General features: G+C 39.2%; 1 protein-coding gene across 1 annotated transcript; it reads left to right on the forward strand.

Annotated features, from left to right (window-relative positions):
• The first annotated feature begins 415 nt into the window (after nucleotides 1-415).
• LOC115436956 (RNA-binding protein NOB1-like) lies at nucleotides 416-9,665 on the forward strand. The gene is made up of 10 exons (XM_030159988.1): nucleotides 416-484; nucleotides 1,294-1,426; nucleotides 1,989-2,122; nucleotides 3,139-3,210; nucleotides 3,480-3,620; nucleotides 4,442-4,594; nucleotides 4,679-4,903; nucleotides 7,118-7,215; nucleotides 7,670-7,814; nucleotides 9,095-9,665. Exons 1-10 carry the CDS (start codon nucleotides 416-418, stop codon nucleotides 9,362-9,364), a joined length of 1,440 nt encoding a protein of 479 aa, XP_030015848.1. The 3' UTR covers nucleotides 9,365-9,665.
• The last annotated feature ends 1,602 nt before the right edge of the window (nucleotides 9,666-11,267 follow it).

Here is an 11,267-nt window from a genome sequence, read left to right on the forward strand (position 1 = left end):
ATACTATAAATGTCTCCCATAAACCAAAGTATAAAATAACTTTATTTTAAAACGTACATTTGTTTTTTGTTTTTTTTTAAAGAAATAGAATCAAATATCAACCAATTGTTACTTTTACACTGTTAAAATAAAACAAAATGTTGATTATAGCATTATAAATATTTCCCTTAAAATTACTGCTCTACGAAAAAAACGAATTTACTCATACAATTCCAACTTTATTGTCTTTAATCAAAATATATATTTTAACACGATATAAACATTATTATTGAATATGAATGAAAAGTATTTTATAACGACAATATTGTGCCTCTAAAAAAATAATGTCTTAAAACGCTTTTCATTGATATTTTTTACGTCACTAATTTGTGTTTTCTGATTGGTCAGCCGAGCCAGATTACGTCATCAAACCAAGATGGCGCCCACCCTGGTGGAGCATGTTGTCGCTGACGCTGGAGCATTTTTGAAGAAATCCCCCTTGCAGGTGAGTTTTATTCACTTATATAGATTAAACAGTGTTTGTATTGATTTTATCATGTGGTTGTTGGGTTGTAGTGACTTCTGCTGTTCGTTAATCAAACTGTTGAAGGAGGAAAGCGAACAGACATAGTGTCCACCGCTCAGCAAAACAGAAAAATTATGTAATATAGTGTAAATATGGATTATATGTATAGTCTGCAACTAACAGAAGGCATGTTTATAATCCTCTTAGGCTTTTACATTGTATTACTCAGAAATGACATGTATTAAAATGTATATCTGATGGAAGCTGCCACGCTTGGGGGCGCTGTTTTTTTGGGTTTTTTTTTTAAGAATTGATTTTTTTTTTTCCTTTTCTTCCTTTTTCTTTCTTTTTTTAAGTTTGTTGATTTTATGCGATACCTGCTGATATTTCCACCAGTAATATTGCTATATTCGTTTATTAGAACGATAGGGTATCAGAATTTCCTTAACAACAACAACATTAAGAATCGGATGAAATCACAGAGACCAAATGATTTAAGATCATACATTGGAATATAGAACAGTTGATTTTCATTTATTGTTTAATTATGATACATATGATTCCATAAAAATATAATCCAAGTTTGTTGTGTAAATGATACTAAATATACTTTTTTGTGTAAAATATCTTTTTAAAGCATTACTTTTACCTGAAAATGTGCAGATAACCTTCCATGATTTTCATTATACACATCATAAAAGAAATCAACTACTAATTGATCCTGGATATTTAATCTGATCGTGGTCATTAACCTTTAAGTGAGTCTTTTGTGTTGGTTTGTATTACAGGAGATTGGCAGGAACATCTACACCCTGAGAGATGTAGTGAACGAGATCAGAGACAAACCCACCAGGAGAAGCCTGGCCGTCCTACCATACCAGCTCAATTTAAAAGAACCACACCCTGAGCACATCCACACAGGTGAATACACTCATAAATGACTTATTTAGGTCATTGTAGGTTTTACTGAGCTTTACTGAAGTGGATGTGATACACGGTTCACCAAGTAGAACCTCAATACTGTAGGTTAATTTGAATATGTCAATGGTGCTAAAAATTAGTTACTTATTCATTCATTCATTCACACTGATTGTGTGGATTTTTACAGCTCAGTAAATAAAGCTGATTTTAGAGCTCTGGCCAGCATATTACTCTCCATCCAGCTTAATGTGCATATTATTTTGTGGATGAATTGTTTCCTTTGTCAAAGCTAAAAGCAGTGAAAAGCTCTGCTAGTGAGGTCTGGGCTTCTCCGGCCCAAAGGTTCAAAATTAGAATGTTCAAAATTCAGTGACATGCTCATGGAGTGTTTTTCATTAATCAACAGTAGTAATCTGAAAGATGCTTCGCTGACTTTCTGTGAAGACAGAAAATTTGGCAAATTGTTTTATTTGAGCTACATGTCATCTGTTAACTTAAGAGGTAAAGAGGTGAATCAGCTGATCCGACAACAGCTGAACTTTGGGTGTTTTATGTGTTTCAGTGACTGAGTTCTCCAAGAAGACCGGAGACTACCCAAGTCTGTCTGCCACTGACATTAAAGTCCTGGCTCTGACATACCAGTTGGAACTGGAACATGTCGGCTCACAACACCTGAAGAAAGAGCCGGTGGTTAAGGTACAAACATAATAACACAGACAATTATCACACACTCTCTGGAATATAAGTTCACATCAACTTAATTTAAAGGGGTGGGAGACTTTCGTCACCAATTTTTCATCAAATCTGTTAAACCTCAGTCATTTCCTCAGTATCATAAATCCGTTAGTCTTTCTGTGATTACTCAACTGAATCTCTTCCCTCACGGAGAACACGGAGAGCCGGGAGGTAACTTGAGCATCTTTGGAATTTTGTCGCGACGTGCAATGTGGGAAGGGGAGTTTCGCAGCGACAGCACAACCATATCATATTATATGGCTGCAACAAAAACAATGCGGAAATGCAGAAGCAGAGCAAGTGGAGCTCCGCCTGGCAGTGGCACCTGCAACTTACATGACGCGGAAATGACTGGAGCTCCGCAGCAGCGTGAGCCTCCGCTTCCCACAATGCACATTGTGACAAAATTCTGAAGATGCCCGAGTTACCTCCCAGCTCTGTTTGTAAACACATGGTTTGTTTATGGTGGATGGCACTTCAAAATTATTCACCGTGAGAGAAGAGATTCAGGTGAGTAATCACAGAAAGACTAACAGATTCCTGATACTGAGGATATGGCTGGGGTTTGACAGATCTGATGAAAAATTGGTGATGAAAGTCTCCCACAGCTTTAATAATAACGAATTCATCTTATTAAAAAGTCTGAAAATGATTAAAAACCAAACATTTGAGCCTCAATATCAGACCCAGTGACACATCTGTTCTTCATGAAACCAAAGGGAACACAAGTTTGTAATTTACAGCCTCAACATCTAGTATAGACCATCACATTTTACTGTCTCTGCAGATTGTATAGAAGTGTTCTGGGCTGAATTCAACATCTATTCGCATACTGTATGTTTAAATAAAGTGTTGGTTTAGCAGGTTCAAGGGCTGACGTGAAAACCTGAGAAGTGATCGCATGAGGAAAAAACAAAGCATGACTTGAACAGTTTGGATTTGGATGCGTAAATATTTTCTGATCTGTTCTGTTTTAGGTGAATATTCAGAGCACACAGCGTCACCCTGAGACACCAGTTAATGTTGCAGGATTTCACTTTCCCTCCAAGGTACAGTAGATGATCTGTTCTGTGAAAACACGCTCAGAAGCCACACAGGCCATCAGAAGGTTTAAAATGTCATTAATATGTGTTGACTATGTTTACTGTGCATTGTTGAGTTATCATAGTTGACGGCAAAAATTAATGATAATTAACTAGGATTTATTGTTGCTTCCATCTGACAAAACTGTGATATTATAAATAAATACAGGCCTTCTGACACTTCTGTTTAACTGGTTTGTTAATGAGAAATATCTTGTTTGTTGATGTGTTTTCAGAGACCTGCAGGCAGCTCAAAAGTCCAAGAGACTGTGACTGAAACAGAAACATCGACTACAGCCGACTGCGAACAGTTTAACAGTTTTCATTTCTGGAGAGAGCCGCTGCCTTCCATTGACGCCGACCTGCTGGATTTACTGGTGAGTCAGACGGACGCTGACGAAGCTTCTGGAGTTTTTTTCCCTGTTTAACCCACAGACTGTGTATCTGGTTTAATTCCAAACTTGGTTCCTTCCTCTTATAGACGGTTGGATGTCAAGGTTCTCCAGTCGTGTCTGTTCTTTCTTTCTTTCTTTCTCTCTTTCTTTTTTTTTTATTTGAGGGGCAGGACATTTGTTGCCCCCACTAGAACCGGGCCTGGATGAGGCCCTGGTGCTTGCTCTGCTGCTACATTCACAAGGGTCACTAAGTAGTGTATGAATGAATCACATACTGTGGACAATGTTTGTGTATATTGGAGGGATTTCACCTTTTTAAAGAACTGGACGCTTTGATAGTGTTCCAGTGGACCTGGTGTCATCTTTTTGGAGCGTTTCTTCCTCAGCGCCATGTTGGCTATGTTCTGACCAAAACAATGCAGCGTCCGTGGGACATCATCACGCATGTGCAACGAAGGTGGAATCGATAAGCAGAATCATTAAGCAGGCAAACGATTCAAAGGAATCGAGCTACTGGGAACCGGTTCTCGATTCCCATCCCTATTTCCCATCCGCTGTCAGTATTTTCCTAGGTCAATAAGCTCGTGACTTGGTTAATGTTGACACTTGGTCTTTCTTCTCTTTTGCTGATGACCTTTGTCTTCAGCTCAGGATAATGTTACTTTTACACGCATCCACCTGAACATTCACCGCTCTGCCTTAAAACACCTTGGCAATATTTTAAACTTCAACTTAACTGTGCGTTTGGTGACCAGATGTATTTGTGCAACATGATTTCACTCCATCTTTCTTGCCTCTTCCAGGAACCAGCGGACGTTTTAACATCAAACAAAACACAGAAGACAGAGACAAACATACCGACGTCCTCTGTGACGGCCGACAGCGAACAGTTTAACAGCTTTAACTTTTGGAGGGAGCCGCTGCCGTCGTTCGATGACAAGCTGCTGGGTTTACTGGTGAGCTGTGAACGTAAACATCACATAAAACATACGGATGACAACACGTCCGGTCTTTGACACAAACTCTGGTGATATTTGCAGAAAGAGGATGGTGTGTCAGGCAGCAGGTTGGACACATCACTGCACTCAGAGGATGAGGATGACAAAGAGAATGAGCCCGATGAGGAGGAAGAGGATGAAGATGATGATGACGGAGGTGGCTGGATCACTCCCAGTAACATCAAACAGGTGAAGATGGACTCAGCTGATTGGACGGCTCCAGCTGACATCAAAGTCGGATGTCTGACCACTGACTTTGCCATGCAGGTAACTGATGATTTATATTTTGTATTAACCCATAAAGACCCAAACACCCACCGTCGACCAAAACCATTGTAAGTGCCAGGTAGTATCCCTTTTGTCACATCTGGGGAGGAGTCATGTGGGGGTGGTACCTACATCACCGAAGTAGTAAAATCAGCTGTTTTCACCTGTTGAATGACTTAACTGAGAGGGGGGGGGGGGGGGGGGCGTCCAACTTTGCTGACTGCCGTCAGAAAAGTGTTCTGTCTTGGATGTTTTTTATGTATTGTGGGATGATTTCACTGTTTGTTTTTAGTTTTAATAAATGTGTAGAACGACATTAATCCAAAGCTTAGTTTTTATTGTTTAGCAGCGTGTCCGGCAGGTAAAGATCCCTTTTTTTCCCTCACTTAGTCTCCCAGTGACTACATCATTTTTATTAAGTTGCCCAACAACCATCTACTGATCTAAACTGTTGATCCACTAATCCTATCAATACATGTCAATAATTGGTGTAAAATACAGTTCTTCATCCTTTCATGGTCATCAGATATGACCCATTTGGACGTTCAGAGGCTCCGTAGTTACCGGGGAAACACCATCATCTTCTACAACATTGATTCACCAGTAAAACCCATGGAGTTGGATCAATGACAGTGGATGGAAACACTGGGTTTATGATTATATATATTAACACTTTCAGTGCCATGGGCCGATTAAATCGGCTTTACGAAAACAACCTGTAAAATGCCACGGGCCGATCAGATCGGCTTTGGAGAACACGCCACATTTGTGTACAAACAAACCATCCACCCCCATTTCTTTCTCACATTTCGATGACGTTCTTTCTGTGTCCCCCTTTTGAGACCAAGCAGACGGGAATTTGAGGTCACGCGACCGAATAATATTTTTATATCTTTTTAATGTTTCTTATTCTCCGGTGTTTCATCAGAGGGAGCCCTCCATGCCGGGGGGCGGCTGTGGACTCCGGGGGCTGTGGCGCCTTCTCTCACTGGGGTTCGCTCCTTTCTGGTGGGTGGGGGTCCCAGTTGGCCCTCTCCCACTAGTTGGGATGCGGGGCTGTGTTGCTGGTGCCTGGTCGCCGGGGTCGGCGGCTGCCTCCTGGTGCGGACGGCTCCCTGAGACAGCGCCTCCTAAATTGATGTTTTACTTTTACTTGTACATTTTTGTTCTGGTCTACCCGTGCTCAGTCAGTCTTCTTAAGTATGTGTGAGCTTGTGGGTTTGCATGTATATGTGGGTTTGCATGTATATGTGTGTGTGTGCGGGTGAGTGGGTGGGTGTGGGTGGGTGTGGGTGGGGGGCGGTACTGATTTTTAAACTGATATGTAAAGCACTTTGTGCTACAGTTTTTAATGTATGAAAAGTGCTATATAAATAAAGATTATTATTATTATTATTATTATAAATTATGCAAATTACGATCAATAATGAATCGGCTGCGTCCGGTGCGTTTTGGATCTAATCAGCAATCGGTCGGATGTTACCGAGCGGTTTCCTGCAGGATTCTTCAAATATTATAAAAACGACGCGAAATACTGAAAAACGGCCAAATTCTGTGGCACTTTTAAGGCTTATTATCCCCTTAACTGTCTGGCACTTAAAGAGTTAAATAATAAATAAAATGAACAAAAAATTGACAAAATATTAAGTAACATGAAAAAAATGTTTTAAAATGACTGAAATTGCATTAAAATAAGATTAAAATAAGCAACAAAACAGATAAGATGTTCGATAAAATGAACAAAATATATAATAAATACACAAAAAATATGAGCAACATGAACAAAATAAGCCACAAACTGAATGAAATTGAAGAAAAAATAATAAACCCATGGAGTTGAATCAATGACAGAGGATGGATACACTGGGTTTATGTTCAGTTAATGAGAGATTTTACTGAAAAAGACAGTTTTTATGCAGTTTTTTTTCTGTTTTGATAGAATATCCTTTCGACTTTACTCTGCTTTAATGAACAGCTACATGTTCAGTCAGTTAAACATTGGAAAATAGATGATTTTCACCGGAAAAAATGCAAAATTCAGAGGACATTGCAACAATAAATGGTGATAAATCATTTAAGAAAAGTTAAATGCAGAGATAAATTCATTTGGGAACAGACACAATAGTCACACTGGGTCCTTATGGGTTAAAATACTTTCATTCACCAATGCCTGAAAAGTAACACTAAACCACATCCTTGTGTCCATTTTTGCAGAACGTTCTGATCCAGATCGGACTTCATGTTCTCTCTGTTAATGGGATGGTTATCAAACAGGCGAGGAACTTCATCCTCCGATGCCACGCCTGCTTTAAGTGAGTCCGCACACCTGTCAAAGGCAGCACGTTAGGAAGGAACAAAACTACACCTGATAGATGATAAATGTTAATAAATTACTTGTTTTTATTTATTCATTCAAAACTCTGCAGCTGTAACACATGAATTAAGCGTTCTCTCTGAAACCATTTTAGTGGTGAAGATATAAGTGTAAAGTGTGCGTTTGTGAGGCTGTAACTTTTCTATGTAGATACTTGTGCTGTTGTACATATCGTTAACATCATAGCATAATTTGCCAAAGTCATATTTTTGGTTAATTGTGATATCTGCTTAATTTAAGTCTCCTAACACTGTTATTTTTACATCATTGGCTATGAATTGGAAAAAAAAAGAGACATAAGCAGTTATACTATGAGGCTAACGATATGCCTTAGGTTTGTTGAAGTGCAGTCTATCACATGAATGCATCTGTTTCTTTTAAACGCATGTCAGAACAACAAGCAACATGAGCAAAGTTTTCTGCCCTCACTGCGGGAACTCTACGCTGAAGAAGGTGGCGGTGACGGTCAATGAGGACGGCAGCAAGCAGATGCACTTCTCCAGAAACCCCAAAGTGATGAACCCCAAGGGGCTCAAGGTGAGACACCACTCTGACACTTCACCACCGGCTTTTCCTGTGCATGAGTTTCAGGAGTCTGTCTTATGCTCCTTTATGTATTACATGTGTAGCCTGATTTCTTTTTTTACGCAAAACTGATGCTGCCCTTTTGGCCGAGGGGAGGGGGATTTATCTTGCTGACAGACAAACAAACAAAAAAATCTGTCCATTTACATAAAACATAAAAGCATCACAGGAGAGGCATAAAAATACATTAAAATGAAAGACAGTTAAAGTATAAAAGCATTAAAATTAAAAGAGACATTAAAATCATCAGCAATAAAATGTGATTTTAAAGTTCACTTAAAAGACATTATTTAAGAGTTTAAGTGAAAGCTGCAGTAAACAATAATGTTTTCAGGCCTGATTTAAATGTGCTGACAGTCTGAGCAGACCTCAGGTATTAAGGAAGTTTGTTCCACAGCTGAGGAGCAGAAGAGCTGAACGCTGCTTCACTTTGTTTGGTTCTGATTTTGGAAACACAGTAAATCTGTCCCTGATGACCTCAGGGGTCTGGATGCTTCATAGGGAACTAACAAGTCTAGGGTGGATTTGGGTCCAAGGCCATTCAGTGCTTTGTAGATCAGGAGGAAGATTTTGAACTCGATGCTTTGACTCACAGGAAGCCAATGTAGTGATCTGAGGACCGGTGTGATGTGGTCCAGTTTCTTGGTATTAGTCAAGACTCTGGCAGCAGCATTCTGGATCAGCTGCCACGGCCTGATTGATTTTTTTATTTAGACCTGTGAAGACAGCATTACAATAATCTAACCTACTGAAAATGAATGCATATTAATAGGAGTCTGTGACTAATATCTGTGTTCCGTATTGTTTATTTATTTATTATTGTTGTTAATTACCTCCGCCAAGGAGGTTATGTTTTTGCTGGTGTTAGTTCGTCCGTCTGTCTGTCCATGTGCAAGATAAATCAAAAAGTTATGGACGGATTTGGATGAAAATTTCAGGAAATGTTGGTACTGGTACAAGGAACAAATGACTAAATTTTGGTAGTGATCGGGGGGGGCACTGATCTGCCTTGGCGGAGGTCTGCGCTCTCCAAGTGCTTTTCTAGTTATCTTTTTTTATGGTGCAACTGGGTGGGAATGTTCATGGGTTTTGGTATTTAAAAAAAAACAAAAAAACGACTGTATTATGCTTTTCTGGATGACTCGATATGTACTAAAAACACTTTGAACTAAAAAAAATGTGTTCCCCTTCCATGTTAATGACGTTTACTAACCCGTTGTCATCTTTTTCAGTACTCACTGCCTCTGCCTCAGGGGGGGAAACACGGCAGCAACCCTCACCTGACTGAGGACCAGCGTTTCCCCCAACAGAGACTGTCCCGAAAAGCGCGTCAGAAGACCGACGTCTTCAACCCGGACTACGTGGCCGGATCCTCGCCGTTCTGTGAGAACGACATCTACAGCCGTGCCGCCAACCTCCAAATCCGGGACAGTCAGTGCGGCGGGGGCAGGCGACGGGCCAACCCCAACACCGCACGCAAGAAGTTCGTCAAAAAGAAGTGACGGACATTTATTTGGACACAAAACCACACCTTCAACAAATCTGTGACATGAGGGATTCAGACTGGAGACTGTTTTTCCAAATCAGCCACTAGTGTTTCCAAGAAGAAGGAGTCAAATCACTGATGGATGATTTGGAAAGTGTGACGGGTTCAGCTCAGAAAACAAAACCAGCATTTTTCTAATATTTGCTCAAAAGCTTTGTTTCCGGTAAACAGTCATACAGAGTGTTGTGTTGAGATTGACTTATTAATATCATTTATCTATATTAATATTCAAATAAATGTTAGACTTGACAATATGGCTCTGGTTTTCTGTTACATCATTTTAACAAACATCTAATATTTACTGTGTAGTCGTTTGTAGAGTTGTATCCTCCTTAACATAAATCAAAATGGTGTGTTTTTTATCTCATCTGAGCCTCTGTTTCATCTTGATCTTGATCTCAGCCTTTGTGGCCCAGTATTCATACAACAAAATGCTTAACGGATTGTTTAACTGGTTCTTTTAATGTTTGAATGAACAATAATCAACTGGATGGCTCTCAGTTGTTTTATTCCAGTTCAATTTTCTGCTGTTTTCATATGAACATTAATGAGAGATTAATCTACTCATCTGTTGACTACAGTTAAAGTGGTCAAATGCATGCACCATCCACCTAAACTGTTCAGTTCATAGTTAAACTCTGCTCATTCTACTAGTCTGATCAGTTTTCACATCAGTACAAATGAACAGACAGCTCAGCTTTAAATACTTCAGATCTTGCTGAAAACACGCTGATAGATGCAGTCTGTGGAATTTTTGGGTAATATGTGCTTAGTTTTCTGACCAGGAAGAATCTGTGCATGATGGCAACTTTCTGGTGAACTCAAGGAGGGAGGGGTTAAATATTCCCGAGAAAAAAGTATCCACATGTTTAAACTGGAACCATGAAATGTGTGGTTCTGTACGAATGCAGCAGTTGGTTATTAAAGTGAGAGGTGAGGTTTTCTTAAGCCTTAGATGCATAAGTGGGTCAAAAATGACCAGATGAGGTTTTCTTGCAACATTCATATTCAAGGTGTTCCTCAAAAACATGTTTCTGACATCATGCCATTTCATTTTTTATTTACCTTTTTATAGATTTGATGAAATTGTAGTTTTTGTTTTACTACCCCACGCTTCCATAGGTGGATCAAAATGAGCCACATTCATTTACATCTGAACCTTTGATTCATCCTACATTCTACAGTAAAACCAGCTGAGGTGTAGACATCATGGAGCAGATGGTTTGCACCTACACCTTCTAGCATCAAACACAAAGGTGGCCCATGGTTCTGTGGTACGCAACACAATGAACATGAAATCATTCTTTTATTGACCAAATATAACGAATGATTATTTTTCACGACAAAAATGCCATTAAAACACATTGATTTTAACATGGGTCATTTTTGACCCATGGAAGAATGTAGGGTCCTGTTGTGCACCTAAGGGTTAATCATATGTGGTATTCTATTATATATTTAATGTATTACCTCCTCAGTAAATGTCATCTACCGTAAAGATATTTAAAGTGGTAAAAAGAACTGGATTTGCTTGAATCTAGAATGTAAAATGAGATACAATCAAAATTATTACAAGAGAGCATTTCTTTATTTTAATTATATATCCCATTTACAGATCATGTTGCTCACAGTCTAGTTTCCAAATATAGACCTGAATAAGGTTATTAGACAAACCAGATGCATAAACATGTATTATAGTGTTTCCTGATCCAGCTTTATGATGTAGGTGCTTCTTTGGCCACAAACGTGATTGAAGAAGTTTCACAAAAACAGATCTGGCCTATTTCCTCAGATTTACAGTTAACTGTATTTTCCTGTTGTTACGACTGTTTGATCCAGATAAAGCAGCTGTAGATGTA

Source organism: Sphaeramia orbicularis, chromosome 3 (genome assembly GCF_902148855.1).
Source record: "Sphaeramia orbicularis chromosome 3, fSphaOr1.1, whole genome shotgun sequence".
NCBI lineage: Eukaryota > Metazoa > Chordata > Actinopteri > Kurtiformes > Apogonidae > Sphaeramia > Sphaeramia orbicularis.

What these genes read in the sequence shown, in the direction of transcription:
- LOC115436956 (XM_030159988.1), top strand. Translation starts at nt 416, where the DNA reads ATGGCGCCCACCCTGGTGGAGCATGTTGTCGCTGACGCTGGAGCATTT. An exon ending in TGAAGAAATCCCCCTTGCAG is followed by an intron (nt 485 to 1,293) that starts GTGAGTTTTATT and finishes TTTGTATTACAG; the next exon opens with GAGATTGGCAGGAACATCTA. An exon ending in ACAAGCTGCTGGGTTTACTG is followed by an intron (nt 4,595 to 4,678) that starts GTGAGCTGTGAA and finishes TGATATTTGCAG; the next exon opens with AAAGAGGATGGTGTGTCAGG.